This window comes from Chamaea fasciata, unplaced genomic scaffold (genome assembly GCF_029207755.1).
Source record: "Chamaea fasciata isolate MVZ Bird 193981 ecotype frontalis unplaced genomic scaffold, bChaFas1.0.hap1 SCAF_4, whole genome shotgun sequence".
In the NCBI taxonomy this organism is placed as follows: domain Eukaryota; kingdom Metazoa; phylum Chordata; class Aves; order Passeriformes; family Sylviidae; genus Chamaea; species Chamaea fasciata.
The window spans coordinates 52605335-52624134 of record NW_027094089.1 but is presented as its reverse complement, the minus strand read 5'-3'; the positions used below and the strand labels follow the sequence as shown (position 1 = coordinate 52624134).

Sequence of the window (18800 nt, the reverse complement as noted above, 5' to 3'; positions counted from 1 at the left end):
TATGTAAAGCTACAGACCCTTTTGTGTCATTCTGTCAGATTTGAAAATCTGTTTGCTGGAGGTGGTGGTAAATGTTCCCAGTGTTTCACTGTTAACACTTACCAATGCTTAGTGACTGGGTACAAACTGAAGTAACTTGCTTATGTGTTCACCCGTTTCTTAGAATTTTGTGCTCTGACTAAATGAGTACCTTCTGGTTTTGGCAGATACATTGAGTACATGTGTGACATGATGGCTGAAGAACCCATTATTCCTCACAGCAAGCCCATCCTGGTCAGATCTATTGTCATGACTCCTGTTCCGCTTTTCAGTAAGCAGCGTAATGGCTGCAGGCCTTTTTGTGAGGTTTATGTGGGAGATGAGAGAGTAACCACTACCTCCCAGGAATATGACAAAATGAAGTAAGTACAGATTATGACTTGCTCTGAAACAGCAAGCTATGTTCTTCTAGATTCTAGCATTTATGTGTTTCTGGATTCCTCTGTGTCCTTTTAGCTGGTCTCAAGAGGTAAAGCGTGAGTGTGGTTGTTACAGCACCTTGGATCTGGTCATGCAGAACAGTGAAGGTGGTGGTGGGTTGCCACACTGGACACTGTGAGGCAGTGAGCAGGATTCTCTTCTCACTCCATGTGATGTAAGACTGGGAACAGTGATCCCTGATATACTTGTGCTGAGCATAGCATCGTGTCTCAGTCATCGAAACTGTAAGGATCCTCCAGGCATGGCAGCTGAAAGGTGACTGCTTATTAGCGCCTGTACAGCTCTGGTGTCTGCAGAATTGCAAATGGTACTAACACTGCTAGATGTGGGCAATCACAGACAAGAAAAATGAGAGAATACTGAAGTCCTTCTAACTTTTCAGCTGCTTGAAGGCCTTGGAGAAAGCAGGCTAAATCTAAAGTAATACACTATTTAATTTCTTTTTAAACTAAATTAACTGTGGTTGTTTTTGGTTTTGTTTTTGTTTTCTTTTAGGGAGTTTAAAATTGAAGATGGGAAAGCAGTAATCCCTCTGGGTATAACAATCCAAGGAGATGTTCTCATTGCGATCTATCATGCCAGGTCAACTCTAGGAGGACGACTACAAGCCAAGGTAGTGATAAATTTAAGAGCCTGAATGGAAGATTTCCAATTTTGTATCCTTCTAGTTATCTACTGAATACTTCACTTTTTTTACTATTCTTTGTTCAGAGAAATGTTTGAGATTTTCATTCACTTGTGAATTCAACCTTTTCAAGCCTTCTGAGGATGTCCACTCCTAATGCTGTACATATAGATGCTTTTGAGAGCATTTCTGCAACATACTTCAGTATTGATAATTGTTATATTTGTACAAAAAGCCCCTAGCCAGTTTTTTTGAGGCAGCAGTTATTATCTGTTAAATTGCACAACAAACCAGAGCTTTCTAATTCCATGCATGCAAACTGCAAACAGAGGAAAAATATCACTCAGCAGAGAAGTGGGATTCCAGAGACTGCCTATACAAAACAGGCCAGAAAAATCCCTGCGGTTTTATAGCCTATTTCTAAAGACACATTCAGTTTTTGTAGCTAATTTTCTTACTTTGTTCTGCTAGGGAGAATGCGTATATTTAATACAACTGTGGATGCAAATGTATTGCAAGATCACAAACAACTTATTAATGAAACCTGTCTTCAGTTTGTTTGAAAAGATAGGTGTGTTCTTTTTTCTCCAGATAAGTAACCCAAATTAAACTTGGAAATCTATGTAAAAGATAAGGAGAGGTAGTGTAAAGTTTAGAGCATGGAGCTTTGTGGAAGTTGATCAGTGTAGTGGCTGGTTTGAAAGCAAAACAAATGAGAGGCTCTAAGTCAGAGATACAATTTAATAGGAAAAAAAGGAAAGAAAGTAAAATAAAATAGATGCAATAATACAAAAGACCACTGACAGAGTCAGAATACAACCTGAGCGGAGTGATGGAAGCAGTCTAGATGAGGTGGTCTTCCTGAAGCAGTGATCCTGTAGAAAGGTCTGGTAGCTAGGGTCCTCTGGGAATCCAGTGGGTAAGCGCTTCTCTGGTGTTCAGAGTCTCTGCTTATATCCAGGCTGGAATGCTTGGTTCCTCCCTCTGGGTGGAGCATCTCACAATGGGATGGTGAGTCATGTGATAAGGCCTGATGGGCCCATTAACAGGTGATAGCCCAAGAGGGGGTTATCTGTAAGCTGTGTAGCAAAGGTGCTGATGGGCCCATTAACAGAAGATAAGCCAGAGTGGAGGAGGCAGGGAGCACTGCCTCACCTGGTTTCAACAGTTCATGAAGATGGTGATAGAATATACTTCAACTCAGGACAATCAGCCAATTTTTCAGCCAGTTTTGGTACATGTGGGACATGCATCCGTATTCGTACATAGTGTTACTGAAGTTGTTTTCCCTCTGTTTTTTTCTTCTGCTTTGTGAGTAGGAAGGTATCAAAACTTGTCATGTTGTAGACGTTCAGCAGGACCTTCCAGAACACCTTAGAACTAAAAACTCAGTGAAATGATTCCTTAGTGAACAAAAAAACTCCTACTGTATGGTTCAAGGTCATCAGGAGAAAGGCATAAAACTGACAAAATTTATCCAAGATTAGGTTATACTCCTTGTACCACTCCACTTTTATTCATGATAGAGTTTCTTTGATGTGGTTTCTCTGGCATTTATTCACTGATAGAAAAGACTAGAATTTTCTCAGCTGTTAGCTGTAACACATCAACAGTGTGTGTGATGATCTGGGTTTGGAGGTTTGATAGAAAAATATTCAATGTGTTCTTAGTTTTATGTGCTGTAAATTACTCCCTGAAGTTCTTTGCAGATCTCTTGCAGATTAACCACCACATTTCAATATTTCTCCTGTGTTCAGAGCTGGGTGTTGTGAATGTCTTCTACTTTCTCATAGCTAATTTGAGAGAGTTTGGTTTATCTTCTAGGAAAGTGATGGTAGGGGTGGAGGAATCAGAGAAGCTCTCTGCAGTGTGTCCACGTCTCTCTTGTACTAAGGAGCCCAGCACTGGGCATCACAGTTACAGATGAGGCTTCACTGGTGCTGAATAGAGGGCAAAGGTCAACCCTCCTTAATCTGTGGCAGTGCTTTTTGTACTATTTGGTTTCTAGCTATGATGTTCAGTAAATGCTCATTTACAAGGAATGCTTTCCTAATTCAGTTTTGTTATATTATCTTACTTTCTGAACTATTACTGTATGACTTCTTTGTGAGGACTGGCAAGACTATTTCACAGGTATTGTGACTAATGCTAGGAAACAAATACAGGCTACATTGGTCAGTGAGCTGTAATTTGGATTTGTGCAAGATCAGGAGCTACTTGAATGTTCTATAGTAGCATTTGCTGGACACGCGTATTCCCATCAGGAATGGGAAAGTATTTTTTCTGTGAGCAGTTGAACGATTAAAATGAGTCAGTTCAGAAAACCCTTACATTTCTGTCTGGAATAAATGGATGACTTGAAGATGCGCAGAAAAAAACTCTTTGCATGCCTTCTGAAATGTCCTTTTAAATGTGCTACATTTAAAACTGTCTTAAATCCGTTCCATTATTATGTGTCGTACATATATTTCTCGGTGGCATATTGCACCATGGATTTTTCTGAGCATATGTTATTGAGAAAAGGAACAAGGGTCATACAATTTTAGCCTCCAAAACATGATCTGGAAATACTTTAGACTTTGGTAGTCTATTTTGAGGTTAGTGATGAGACATGTCTGCCTGAAGGTCTTTTGGTTTGTTAATGCTAGTAATAGATCTATTTATGTTCTGTCTCAATTGCAATTGTATCTTTCAAGATAAAGTATGCTTGTAATTAAATGGAAATAGTTGTAATTAAATGCTATTTTTGTAGCAAAGCAGATATTTCAAAATATTTTAATACTAATAATACTTTGCATTATGTTAAAAGCACAACACTGTACATACTGTTCATGCGGATTAACACTGTTTCCTGTTTCTTGTTTTCAACAGATGGCTTCAATGAAGATGTTTCAGATTCAGTTCCATACAGGCTTTGTGCCCCGAAATGCCACTACAGTGAAATTTGCCAAGTATGTTGACACCTTTTTGTAGGAGACTGGGAGAAGTTCTCTTAGAAGCTGCTTAACCTGCTAAACATCAACATATAGCAGGGAGAGGAAATATAGTCAGTGCAGGAAGTAGATGACTTTGATTCTAATAAGAGTCTTTTGTTTAGTCACCTTAAGGAAACAAAACGTTTTGTTCCTGATACCAAAAAGACCCCCAAAAAACCTATGTACAAAAATACCACCTGTTTAAAATGGGAAAAGTGAACAAATACAGCATTTTCAATGTCTTAACGCTATTTGCTTTGGAGCTTTGTTTTGGACTGCAGTAGATCTAATTCAGTTAGCCATCAGCATCAAGAGACTTCTTACTGTGTCTTTATAGGTATGATCTGGATGCCTGCGACATACAAGAGAAGTACCCTGATTTATTTCAAGTCAATCTGGAAGTAGAGGTGGAGCCCAGAGATAGGCCCAGCTGTGAACAGCCACCTTGGGATAACATGAATATAAAGGGACTGAATCCCAAGATCCTCTTCTCCACCCGAGAGGAACAACAAGAGATTTTATCAAAATTTGGTAAGGCGTCCCTTAAAAAACTAGAGAATGTGAAAAAGTTTTCAATGTACTTAGTATTTGAGGCTTTTGTTTAATTTATTGATGTTCCATTAATTAGAAGAAATATAAAAGGGGTTTTTTTGGTACATATCAGTTAAAAATATGCGTTTTATGGAGGAGCTTAAATTATCCTCCAGTAATGGATTATAATTATACCTGTCTTGCTTTTGTGTGCTTGCTTTAGAGCTAGGAATAGACCATTTGCAGGGAGGGACTACTAGCAAATGGAATTGTAACAGCCAGTATTTGTAGGCACAATGTCTTGAAAGGGATTTTTTTGGCTAAAATGGCACCAGTATCATTTCACTTAAAATTATATGAGCATTCCTCACAAATGGTTTTAGGTAAGAATTTTTTATCAACATTCTTATGTGTAGCCATGTAATGTTGTAATTAATTTCTTGAACTGTTCCAGCAGACTTTATTTTATTAATTCTCCGTATTCAGTACTTCATCTGTAGATGCCTGCATTAGTTTCAGTTAATGCTGTTCAGTATCTTTCTTCTTCTCCTGGTATCAGTGATTAGCTTTGACATTTTCATTCAGGCTCTTAAGCCTTCTCTGTTTCGAGGATAAGGAAGCATGATGAAGATTACTATGGTGATTTAAGTGATGATACATGAGATCTCACCCTATGCTGTTAATGTGGTGCATCTCAAGTACATTTCTTTTCATACAGGATGGTTGCTGCTGGCCTCTTTTTTTTTAAGCAGGATAAGTGTTGTTTGTATTATGATTTAGGCCATTTTCTATTTAACTTAGCTTAATCCTACTGTGAACACAACCGTGAGCTCTCTAAAGCTAGGGTGTTTAGCTTTACATCATCATTGATGATGAGGCTCTGTAAAAGTTACTCTTATTTTCTTAAGTCACTTCCATTTTCTGATTGATAACATGAAATGTAAGGATTTCAAATTACACTGAAAGTATTTCTTAAGGTTGATGAGAAGGGAATAGGACAAAAGTAAGTGCTGTGAACCGATTTTAAAAAAACACTTGCTATTAAAACTGAATTGGCTCTTTCATTAGTCATGATCTTTTATGTCTGTTTGCTGAGACGGACTATTTTTTCACCATCTCTAAGCTACAACTGAGAATGTGGAAGTAGAGTAGAGAAGCGCTCTACCAGTTGTGTATTTAAATTTAGACAAACAGCCATCGATCCATTTTTTTTCAAACAGTGGGTGAATATTAACTAATTTAGGAAGTCTTCTTCATTTGCCTTGAGGAAAATTTGGTTTTTAGAGGTGATAGAGCAGCAGGTAACTGCGCAACTGTATCTTACACAAGAGTCACTTAATACCTGATTTCAGTAAAATAAGAAACGTAAGAAGCAGTTAATAGCAGCATACAATGTATTAACCCCTTTGTGATGTTTTTGAACCACTCTGTGTTCTTTGCTGGCATTGCATATTCTGCGTTTTTCTACAGCTGCGTTTGCTTTTTCTGTTTTTCTGTCTCTTAATGCAGATACTGTTCACAGCTCTTGCATGTTTTAGGGGATGGTTGGTACAAGTGAGGTGTTAATTACATTTTCCTACAAATGTAAATAGAATATTTGAGTGTTACTTTATGATTCTGATTTAATGTCCTAGTTCAAAACAGGGTTTTACCAGTTTTTGCAGTTGAAAAGAAGTTAATGCTAATTTCAAAGACAGTGGGGGCAGGAATTTGCATTTGCAGAGCAGTAAATTGGAGATAATTGTCTTCCTATAGCAGGCAGCCTGAAAGACAAGTATCAACTGCCATGTGGAGGATTGAGAAGCTTGTCTCTAAGGGCTCTGGCTTAAATTCTGTTTTATAGGGAAACCAGAATTGCCTAGACAGCCAGGTTCAACTGCACAATATGAAGCAGAGGCATCCCAGTTGGAGCAGTCTTCAGAAAGTGCACCTGATACAGAATCTCCACGCAGCAGTAGTACTGATGCAAACAACTTCTTTCATTCTCTGGACTGGAAAGGTACAGCTCTTCCTTTGAAGTCAGTCACTGTGAGGTTTATGTTTGTCTTGTATGCCTTCCAGTGAATGCCTAAGCCTTCTTAAGCAGCAAAAATCTCTAACTCACTAACCATGAGGAAAAGCTATTCAAAGAGTGAGCTCTGCAGAATAACAAGTGGTTATTCTGCTTCATTTGGATAAACACCAAGTAAGGGGGTTTGGTGTTGAGCTAAATTTTTCTGTAAAAATCTTAACCTTAAAGGTCTCCAAGGAAGTTTTTCACTCCCACAGCCCCCCTTTGGCTGTGGAATAGAGGAAACAAAGTAGACTAGCCAGGGGGGTCCAGATCAGTAATTAGGACTAAGAAAATGTCATAGTGTATGTGTTCCCTTTTCTGGCTGCTGCTTTGTTGGTGAAAATGTCAGCAGCTGCTTATGCTTTTCTTGAGTGGGGCAATTACTGAGAAATCTTGTTAGCTCTAAGAGACACAGTGATCTGAGGTGAATGTCCAAGTCAGTCTCATTTTCAAAAAATTCGTAATACCTCCCTTTGTGGTGTGGCAAATATGGTAGTCAGCTTTTTCTGCCCTGTACGAAGAGGTGGCAGGCAACATGAAGTTCTATTTTCATCGATTCTTGTATGAGTTTTGGTTAGTTAGGAATTAATTTCATAGGATGTAACCATGGAAGTTTCTCTTACCCTAGTCCTGGGAATAATGCTGGTTATTTAAAGATGTTATTTTTTTTTTTCCTATTCAAGAAGGAAAAACTTCAGAAAGTGGAATAGTGGACAGTTCACCTAAAAATGATCGTCTTCAGGTATCTAATGACAGGGAAGAGACTGATCCTTCAGATGAGGAGTTCCCGACATTTCCAGATGAAGGAAGTGCAGTAACTGTTGATGAAAAAGACTCTACTCCAGAAGGAAAGTTACTTTTTGAAGCCAGTTTTGAAGCTCCATCTGCATCGTTACAAAAATCTCTCCCTGAAGAGAATGTAGACTTGCTGGGACTAGACTCTGATACTTCAGCAGAACAGAAACAACCTATCTCAGAAATAAACTCTTCATCAAGTAATGCAGACTTGTTGAACAATCTGTTTGTGCGTAGTGTGTCACAGGTTTCGAATGAGCCCACTGGAGATCTTCTTGGACAAGGAACAGATTTCTTTTTCAGTAGTCAGTGTCCAGCTGCTACTCAGGGTTCGTCTTCAGCAGCAGCCATGTCTTCAGGTACGTGAATTTAATATCAGTACTTGTCACCTGGGCAACACGTGAAAACTGCTGCTTGCATTGTGCTTAGAAAATAAGAACCCTGTTTCAACAGTATGGAGAAGGCATGTTAGTTTGTAGCAAGGCTATGAATAGAATAGATGTCACTTCTGCATGAAGGAGAGAAATTTCTGTACCTTATCCAGGTACTTATTCTGTTATGTTGTCAGTATCCTATTAGCTTTAAACTCTTGTAAATAGAAAAGTATCAAATTTGGAATTTAAAGGGAATTTAGTATCTTAAAGGATTCTTAGCTTTCCCATAGGAATGTTACATGCTAGATCCTTTTATAAATCCATAACTTTCCTTGTTAGGGCATAGAATTGTTATAACTTGAACTTTACGTAAAGCAATGGCATTAGATATGCAGAGCTGTGCTGCTTAGGTCAAATGTCTGCGTGGGATTTTTAAGTGGTAATCACATAAGAGTGCTGAGCAACTGGAAATCCTGTAGATTATTGTTCAAACCAGTAGGATGACAATACTGCTAAAAGATGTTTTCTTGCTGGTTTTACTGATGTTGTTGGCAGGTCAGCATCCTTAAAGAGAATGCTGGGTAGTGCTGTCTATTTGGTATTTAAACAAGGTGTCTTAGTTCAGAGATTCTGTTCCTCTTACCAGTGGATACTCATCTCTTCATCACTTTTTGGGAGTAACAATTCTCTGCCTAAAGTTAATGGTAAGATTTCTGGGAATATTAGTCTCATAAGCTGGGAAAGGATTACAAGGTTTTGTTTGTTTGCACAAAGATAATTCATAGGTGCTAAAAGCTTTAATCTATAGACAACTAGAAGTATTTTTTAAAGAGAATTTGGATGATTTAAGGTATTTTCTTATTTTGAGGCAATTCACTATTGAACTTTGTTACTGTGGTTAGGGAAGAGTACTTTTAATTTGCCATTTTTACATAAGTAGAAATCTATAAAAGGGAACCTTTATTACATTATCTTTCTTTAACCATATCTAGTGTGTGAAACACCTGAGCAATAGTCATGTATGTATCTCATTCTTGTAGTCATTCTCATTCAGTGTATTTCACTGAATTGTATTAAGAGAGATAATTGCAGAATTGAGCATATTTGGCCACTGTTCTATTTTGGCTTGCACGACAAACTTATACATTAGGTTTTGTTTACATGTGTTGCTATAGTAAATTTGCTTGCAAATTTTGTTGAGTCCAGTACAGTGTTGTCATTACCTGAGGATGTGTTGAGGTATTATAGCAGGATTATTCCTTCTCTTCATCTTCTGAGTAAATCTGGCCAGACTCCCTGGGCTCTTGAAGGGTTTTGACCCTAGAGGGCAGCAGAAACAGGAAGATCTAAAGCCGTGATTCTAGCTGTCTGTCACATGTTACTTCATGCTGACTATAAATACCCTTCCAGTTAGTTTTTTCTTCATTGGGATCACTAGAGACCTGCTGAAGTCCTACTTCTATTGGTTTTCATTCTTGGGTTGACGTGCTTTCTGCCCCAGAATTGCCAATGCCTTCAAGTCTGAATGGTAGTATGAATATTTTACTTCATGTTCTTCTTAATAGTATAATAATCAATTTTCTTCAAGTCTGTTGTGGATTTGGCATTATGGAATATTTAACAAATGTAATACTTCTGTGTGTCATATGGTCACTCAAAATTAAGATGTGTCTTAAATGGATGATATTAACAAGGTTTTTAATTGTATGCAGTTTTCCTGCTTTTGTTAGAAGACATAGCTGTTCATATAATGTATGGCTGAGGTTGGTTTTTACCATGTGAAAGTTCAATTGTCTAGAAGAAGGAATAGGTGGTTACTCTTTACCACACAAAATTCACAGAAGGCTGCTGCCGTTACTAGCATGAGCTTTGCTTTTTGTCTGTGCCCTCAGTGGAGTAAGGCTTTTTCAACTTCATTTAGTCTGCAATTTGTCATGAGATAATTTTGTTTTCTGCTTCTTTTTTAGCCGATCCATTTGACCCATTCACAATGTCATCAAGTTCAGAGAATCAAGCCCTGTCTGGTCCAGACCTCTTTGGGGACTTCCTTAATCCAACCTCAACGTCTGCAGCTAATACAGTTCCTTCTATGCAAAGTTCACTTCCACCTTCTTCCAGCTCAGATTTCTTAAATTTAGGTAAGTGTGCTCCTGGTGTTCTGTTTCTCAACAGTTTCTTCTCCTCTGTGCATTTGCCTTTCAGCTTAGTGGATTAGTGTCTTAATAGATCCACTTGTTGTGATTGCTGTTTTAATTAGCTTTGTACTCTGGAAGTACAGATGCAAATGCATCAAGAAGCAAATGTTTTCTGTATAATGTCATGCTATTATTTATAATCTGACAGGATTTCTAGTATTGTTAGCCATATGTTAGGAGTTGGAGGTTCCTCTCAATGATCTAATAACTGAGGTACCCAAACATCTGGAAACTTAAATTATAGCTGATAGTATGCTATGTTGAATGTATTCAGATTTTAAAGATTTTCTGGAAACTTTGGAAGAGAAATGAGCAAGTCAAGTTATAGTATAGCCAGTTCTTAAAGTGCAGGCAGGCTGAGGCTAGCTTGTACTTTCCTGACCTGAATGTATTCTGGTAATATACTTACAAAGTACATTATGTAATACTCTAATCTTATTTGTTTCATTTCTCTGATATATTCTTGGCAAAGCCTTTTCCTCATGCATTATTTTAAAATTGGTTGATCTTTAAACGAAAATCTTTGTGTTATGTTCAGTCTTCCCATCATTCTTTAAGGAGAAACAGACATTTGCAAAACTGGTGGAGTGGTAGACCTACTAATGTTAAAGCTTTTTAAGAACTGCCTTTCAAAGTGTGGGTTCTCTCCACAGAACCCACACACTTCTAAGAACATAGGTCTGTGTAGGGTACAGTCTTTTAGGAAGAGATTGCTGTAGGGGTGTGGTTCTCCCAGGCACAGCAGGTCCTGCCAGGAACCTACTGCTGTGTGGGCTGCTCTCCCTGGGCTATGGCTTCATTGAGGACGTCTGCCTGTGTAGGGTCCTCCACAGGCTGCAGTGTGAGTATTTGTTCTGCTGTGATCTTTCACACGTGTTGCAGGGCAATCTCTGCTCTGGCATCTGGGGCACCTCTTCCCGTTCCATCTCCACCAACTGTAATGTCTTCAGGGCTGTTTCTGTCACGTCTGTCCCTTCTCTTACAGCTGCTGTGCAGCATTTTTTGGGAAAACATATTTTCCCAAAACCAGTTAGTTTGGGAGGCTCAGCTGTGGCTTGTGGTGAGTCTGTTGGAGCTGGCTGCGTCCAACAGAGAAGCCAAGGCCTCTTCTCATGCAGACACCTACTTACAATGTGCAGGTAGCCAGGAATGGTGGTATCACGCACCTTTTCCTCGACCCAGGGTGATCTCTTCCCAGAGCTTATTGCGTGCAGCTCTGACTTGCCTCTCTTTGTTTCGCAGTTGCTCTGGTTGACCCTGTGTCTGCGTGATGCAGTCTGAATGTTAGCTACAGATAAACTGGACAGAAAAAAATGCGTTATTTGTCTGACTGAGAGAAGGACCTCCTCTTTTAAATAAAAGGCTACCCAGCTGATTGCTCTCTCTATCACATTATTAATCATTATATTCCAGTTGTGGTTGATTCTGCTGAGAAGATTCCACTTCCTGCCTCCTTTGCAATGTTTTTGTTCCGTCCTGTAGATAGTAACAGTATGTTTCAGTTGTGTACTTGTATGGTTGCCAGTTTTATGTCACTACTGCTGTTCCTGTGTGAGGTTACCAAACATAAATTTTTTGCTCAATAGAAGATTTGATCAATAGGGATCTGTGGAGCTTATTTCCACCAGATTCTGCACCTGGCATGGGGCAGCCAGGATGCAGGCATGCTGGGGAGCATCACGGAAAGGGACCTGGGGGTCCTGGTCGATGGCAAGCTAAACAAGTTGGCAGTGCCCTGGCAGCCAGGTGGACCAGCTGTGTCCTGGGGTGCATCAGGCACAGCATTTCCAGCTGGGCAAGGGAGGGGATTGTCCTGCTCTGCTCCACACTGGGGCGGCCTCACCTCGAGTGCTTGGGGACAGGTTTGGGTGCCACAATATAAAAATAGACGTTGAGCCATTAGAGAGGCCATTAGTGGCCATGAGTATGGTGAAGGGCCTTAAGGGGAAGCCGTATGAGGAGCAGCTGAGGTCCCTTGGTCTGTTCAGCCAGGAGAAGAGGAGACTGAGGGGGAGACCCCATTGCAGTCAACTTCCTTGTGAGGTGAAGAAGAGGGGCCTACACTGATCTGTTCTCTGTAGTGATCAGTGATAGGACCCAAGCGAATGGGTTCTAGTTGTGTTAGGGGGGGTCTAGCCTGGGTATCAGAAAAAAGTTTCTCTCCCAGAGGCTGGCAGGGCACTGGAACAGTGGGAAGTATTCACTTCACCAACCTGACAAGAGTTCCAGAAGCATTTGGGAAACACTCTCAGGCACATGATGTGATTCGTGGTGCTGTCCTGTGCAGAGCCAGGAGCTGGACTCTGTGATCCGTGTGGTTCCCTTGTAACTCAGGATATTTTATGATCTCAGCCAAAATCTAACTCACTTGAAAGGCAGGACCTCTGGAGATTCTCTAGCTGATGTGCTCAAAGCAGCATCAAGTGGAGTGGGCTGTTCAGGACCCCGTCCTTTCTGGTTTTCACTATTTCCAGTGCTATAGACTCTACAGCTGGGCAACTTATGCCAGTATTGGAGAGATCTTCAACAAAAGAAAGTATTTTTAATGGAGTTCCCTGTGTTTCAGTTTGAGCCCTTCTGCCTTTTGTCCTTCTACTGGGCAGCATGGAGGGGAGTCTGTCTGTGTCTTTTTTTTTCTTTACATTAAGTGTTTTTACACATTTATAAGAATGTTCCCAGCTCTTTTCAATAGTACCAGAACCCCCATATCAGAGACGAGACAGAAAATCCTTTTATGTATTAAAGTGGGAAAAATAAAATATGAATTTCTGTTCACTAAATGTTTATCTGTTATTTTAAGGAGACCACCATCAATATTCAGCTGTTAATAACATTTGAGCAAGTACAGAAACAAAGGAGTTTTTTTGCATCTGATTTAATGCTTATTGTTTTATGCTTCTGATTTTACATGATAGTTTGCACCCTGATAAGTGCATTAGGATACCTGCTATTTAATGTAATTTCTGGAGCTTTCTGTCAACATAGGAAAAGATACTTAAAATGAACCCTTTTTCTCTTCAACCTACTGTTTTACACTGATTTCCTAATATTTCTTTATTGCTATGCAGTGTTTAAAAACCATATGGAAGTGGAGGAACTGGGGTAACATTTCATGCACCTTTACATTTATCTTTTGAATGAGAGCTTACAGGTGTGTTTCGCTGAATTGATGTATGTATTTGAGCCTTTAGCATTCTGTCCTGTTACAGGTATCCATTTGATCAAGTAAGTTAGGGGTATTAATAGTTATGTTGCACGTAATGTGAATTTTTGAGTCCTGAAATGGCAGGATCACTAGTAACTGGAGAAGAAAGGACAAATAAGAACATGTTCTCAAATTACATATTCAGAAGAGCAGTGTTAAGCAAGCAGAAGATAGTGCAAACATGAGGTCACTGAAGTGAGAAAAAAATTTTAAACTAAAAATAAATTAGTAGTAATGGTAGTGACCTGAGCTGTAGTAATGAGATTTGATGACTCTACTGTTGGAGCAGTTGTAAGTGTCTAAAATCAAATTTTATTGATGGGTAAGCTTTGTTTGTTAGTAAATGATTGCTAAACTGCTGCAGATACTAGGAGAAAAGATGTTTCAGTGAACACAAGTTTAAAACAGAGAATTTTAACCTTCTGTTTCTCAGATGGTGTGATTTAAAATTTAAAATCATAGGAGTTTCAAAATGAAAGGTAGTTCTTATACAATATCTGGTCTCTTAAGGCATTCTGTCCTGTAATAGGAAAATGTGGTGTTGCTGCTAAACAACTGTGCATTAACAAGGTAACTTAATTTTCTTCTGGATTTTTAAAGTAGCAGACCATCTTTAATGCTGATTGAGTCGAGAATATATTTCCCTCAAAGACAGCAGGAGATTTGGAAGGTGATCAAAAGAAACCTGAGTGATCAGTATAGTTTTCTCCTGAGGAGAAGTTAATTTCTGTAAACTTGAGTTCTCAGACAGGCTTTAGACAAGGTTATAAAAACCTTGCATCATACTAAACCAGTCTCTTGGTTCACAGAAAATCCTGTAGTCTGTGATTAAAGGATTTCCTGTAGACATGACAAGTTAAATAAAGAAAACCTTATGTGAAGTTGTGTGTAGTAAAATGCAGGTCTCTTATTTTGGGAAGCTGGAAAGGGTGATCTCATTACCACCAACTTATTCTTGCATCTCAGCTTGGTTTGAGCAGTGTTAGTAAAGAGCACAGTTCTCTGCCCTGGCGGCCAGTGGTTCATTCCTATATGGCTAAGGATTATCAATATCCATATTAAAAAACTTCAGACAACCAGGTTTGGATCTGCATGCTCATGATCGTAATTGCTTTCATTTATATCAAGCTATAGTTCATGTTTTACCATTTCTTTAGATACTCTGCTCCTTTATCTTAATGTGTCTATATGAACACCAATGTGCCAATTATAAAAACAGGGATTCAGTATGGTCTCATCATGCCTCTTCAGAATATGTAGAAGTCAAAGTATCATGTTGATAACATCTTTTCTTGATGTTAAAATCTGACATACTGCCACACTGCAGAACTAAAAAGAAGATAGCATAGTAACAGTTTCAGAAGGAATGAGATATCTGTTCAGTATATTGTACATTGTATTGCTTCAGATTTTTCTGACAAGTGTAGTGGTTGTATATGAGCTGTCACTATTAATAGTGAATTTACTGCTATACGTAGCAGTAGGCTACTTCCTGCTTAGTTCAGGGTGGGGGAGGCAAAGAACTTGGCTGCTCTTAAGCCAGCTGTTATAAAACAGCTCATTCCCATAGGTTGTTTTCAATCCTTCAAATGCATTCACCTTTAATTTATTCTTATTTCTCTCAACTTGTTTTCATAATAGTTAATTTCATGTGATAATTAATTGTTAGTTTTCTTATGCTCCTGTAAAAAGACCTTTAATAGCAGATATTGTAGGACAAAATTATTTCTAGCCTAAAAATCAATATTAGTATTCATTCAAGACCTGCTTAACTTTTGGGAGTAGAATTTGATACAGGAAAGTTCTAAGCTGACGAATAGGTGCTAATTTATAGCCACTGACAGTGCTGTTTAGCGGATAGGTGAGGTCCTGAGTATTGAGACAAATATGTGCTGTTTCTCCCATTGTTTCAGAGGCAGGGAGATGAAGCTTGGGTCTGGAGAAGGGGCTGGTAATGGTGGGTGCTTTTTGCATTTTATTCTGATGTTTTCCCTCACATGCAGTAGAGAATACTTCTGAAATACAGGCTTTCAGCAGATACTTGTTGATCTGTAGATCTTGCAGCTGTAAGATCTAATTATAAATGATATTAGTAGATTGAGGTACTGTCAGGGTATTCAATTTGTTTCTAGTTATTTCTTTAATTAAGACGATTTGATATTAATATTTAGAATACAAAGCTGTGAAGCTGAGACCAGTGAAAGGCTATGACGTAGTAGTTGAGACTTTCAAGGCCTCAAAATGTGATTGTTTTTGTAAGGGTGGCTGGGTTAACCTTCTAAACCCTATGTCTGTGAAATGTCTTAGAGAAGGCTAAATGTATTGGCTTTACTGAAATATCCCCTCTCCCTGTAGCACTGACAGTTGTTATAGCATCGAAGTTTAAAGGGGTGGCATTACATTATAGCTTTAAAGTAGGGGTTACATTCAAAAGCTGTTCTGTTTCACTGTGAGTCTCCACAAGCTGTGGTCAAGGAGAATGCTCAGAGCTGGGATGCAGTTTTGAGTGTTCCTTGCACAGCATATCTCATTCTGAGGATGGCTCACCTCATAGTTAGTGTGAGTGATTAAGTGGGGAATCATTTCCAAAAGTATGAGGGATGGCAGTTACACCATTAGATGGGATATGACGTTTTTTGTGAGTTAGTGGCAGCACCCTTGCGTGCTTTTAAATACGACTTTCATTTAGATGTCATGGTGTATAGAAAAGGGGTTTTTATCCATGGAGCTAGAGATTCTTAACCTTTTCCCAGTAAAAATTGCTCTTCCTGTATCCTGCTCTTCAGTTCTGTGCATTCATTTGTGTGTCACACCTCAAAGAGTATTAGTTGGCCAAGAGGCTCCTTCGTCACAAGAGGCCTGGGTTAAGCAAACCTACAGTTTGAAGTGACCTGGCTTCACCTCTGTAGTACCCAGACTGCTGAGTGATAAAGAACACCATTCATGGAGCACTGCTGCTTTCTGCTTACTGCCTGTGTTGTCAGGAATGGCAGCATGCCCTAGATCTGTACCTGAGCTAGTCCTTTTGGTCAGGAGACCTAAGCTGTTTAATTCATAGTGTTGCCTGTGCATGAAAATACCTTATCTATGAAGTACATGGGACGTTTTAAAATAGAAATAAAGGAATTCCAGTGGTACAACCGTTGAGTCTTGTTCAAGACTGCACAACTGTTACCAAGAAATTTAAGCAAGCTATGTAGCTGACAGTGTGGTACACATTCTGTTGGTATTGGCAAATATATATATTATTATGGTTTTCTTAAACATGAAAACATTTCTTTTCACTTCTGTAGGCAATTTGACACCAGAACCACCTAAAATATCATCATCTACAAGCCACCCAGATCTCTTAAGTGGGTGGGATTCTTGGGCAGATTCCTCAACAACCAGCAATGTAGCATCACCACAGCTGAAGCCTGTTTGTGAAGGTATGATGAAATTAATTTTTTTCCATTAGAGGAATACTCCGGGCTGAGTCAGTTTAATCTCCTGAAACTGCTGAGCATGTCCTCATGGATTTTTGCTTTGCTGCTTAAATGCTCCTTTGGTAAGGCACTTGTGTAGTTTTTCAGATTTAAGTTTAAGACACAGGAATTAAATTGTTTCAGTTCTCTATATTAATGGTGATTCTTATCATGAGAACAGATGTTATGTATTAGAATGTCGGGGAGGTCTGCATGAGGTGTTGTGTAGATACTACTTTTATTCTTTCTCTCAGTTTCTAAACAGACTAGGTATGTGATGTGTCTTCTTATTACACAGGCCAAGCTTTTACCACCGGAAGCCAGTCCAGTGTGTCCTCAGGTTTGTCTTTCAGCCAGGCAAAAGCTCAGAACTTTGATCCTTTTGCTGACCTTGCCAATCTGGGATCTGGTCTTCCAGGTAAGATTTTACTTTTGATTTGTTTGATTTGCTTCTTGTACCAATAAATGTTACTGACAGCCTGTAAAGGAAAGTGTTTCCTTTTAATTGTTAACGACCAGCTTGAGGTATTTGCTGAGAGCTGGTGAGTAACAAGAAAATATTGAATTTTCGAGATACTTTTTGAAACATCCAGAATAATATTTCACTAGATAACTAGAACTATGACATAAGAATGGTAAAAATAATAATGCTTCAGAATCTAGTTGAGATGGTAAGAGAAACCAGGAGTTGCTGATTCAGTAACTCAGCATGAGGTTTCTTACCTAGCATTAATACTTTTCTCGAAGGATTTAAATTGAAAGCAGCATTTAACTAATTAATTTTTTTTAGTTCCAAAGTGACAGTTAATTCAGTGCTTTGCTTTGAATTCAGTAGACTTTCATAGCTCTGCTGCTCACATCTACTATGTTTGTAAGATGAGCACAAATCAAGCCCATAAATTGCACACCAGTACCAAGAGTATTATGAACATCTGTCAGTTTGCAATAGAGGGAACAAGGAGTTCTGGAAGATGAGACACATTGCAGAGTAACTCTTTTTCCAGGGTGTTTTATTGGCCTGAAATTCAGGAATTAGCCCTGTAGTATTCACAAAAGAGCTGAGGTCCTTGCATTTCAGAACCCACACTGCCATAACAAATGTGACCAGCTGCTCAGAGTACAAGGAATGATTCAGAACAGCCTAGTGTTGCTGAATTGCACAAACCTGTTTTTCCCTTAGCTTGGAGCTGATGGAGGTTTTACTGTGTATTGAATTGAGTACCAGTGGAATTCTTTTAGAAACACCAGGTAGCATGCAGTGTTTGACTTCTTGATGTTCCTTGCGCATAAGCATGCAAAATTCTGGTGTTGAAGCAGTATCAATGAGGCTGCTTTGCAATAAAAATTTTTCAAAAATTTTCTAGTTTGATAATTCAGGTTAATACAGGTTGTTAAATCTACAGATAGTGTGATAGTAAAAACAGTCAATTTATCTTTGACTTGAAGATGCAGGTATAGCCCACACTGAATCTGATGAAAGAAATAGAACTAATTTTATCAGGACTTAGTTCAATTCATTACTCTTTTAGTTAGTTTTCAGTTAGAAAAAATGACTGCATTAAGAAGTGGCCAGATGTCACTGTCATAGTTAACGTTCTTAGGCTTGAAATCAATTTTCGAGGCACCACAGGAACTGGAATTCAGTTTTGGAATACAACTGGAATACCACACGGTTGTATTTTTCGTAGGAGTTTTTTTGCTTCCACATACAAGATGATGTTCTAGAAGAAAAATTATGAGAGTGCAAGCTGCTTAAATATGAATGCTATATAAACTCAAAAGGAATAGTAGCTAAAAGTAGTTAATACTGTTGTATTAGGGTACTGGTAGGATACCAATAGTGTTCTGTGCTGGTTGGTGTTATCTTCTTTAGGAACAGTGTTCTGTCAGAAGGTAGGAGTGCGGTGTTGAAAAGTTTCTGTGAGCAATGAGCCATTAACTTGTCTTACAGGAAGAATTTGTTGGCCTTGAAAGCTGCAATAATGAATTTCAAAGTAATAATGCTTTAAAAGAATAGGCGAAAGAGATAATTTTTCAATATGCAGGGTGATTTGCTCTGACTAGTAACAGTTTTTTTTTCTAAGTTTCACAAATTGTCAGTGA

The 18800-nt window shown here is 38.8% G+C and overlaps 1 protein-coding gene across 2 annotated transcripts in view; it reads left to right on the top strand.

The window, feature by feature from the left end:
• Positions 1 to 18800, top strand: part of GAK (cyclin G associated kinase) — a 79318-nt gene that overhangs the window by 49810 nt on the left and 10708 nt on the right. For both annotated transcript variants that reach the window (XM_066181574.1, XM_066181573.1), the window contains 9 exons: positions 207 to 401; positions 976 to 1093; positions 3977 to 4056; positions 4418 to 4611; positions 6455 to 6610; positions 7348 to 7818; positions 9801 to 9971; positions 16527 to 16661; positions 16996 to 17115. In XM_066181574.1, the coding sequence (XP_066037671.1) occupies positions 207 to 401; positions 976 to 1093; positions 3977 to 4056; positions 4418 to 4611; positions 6455 to 6610; positions 7348 to 7818; positions 9801 to 9971; positions 16527 to 16661; positions 16996 to 17115 (1640 nt within the window). The remainder of the gene's footprint in view (positions 1 to 206; positions 402 to 975; positions 1094 to 3976; positions 4057 to 4417; positions 4612 to 6454; positions 6611 to 7347; positions 7819 to 9800; positions 9972 to 16526; positions 16662 to 16995; positions 17116 to 18800) is intronic.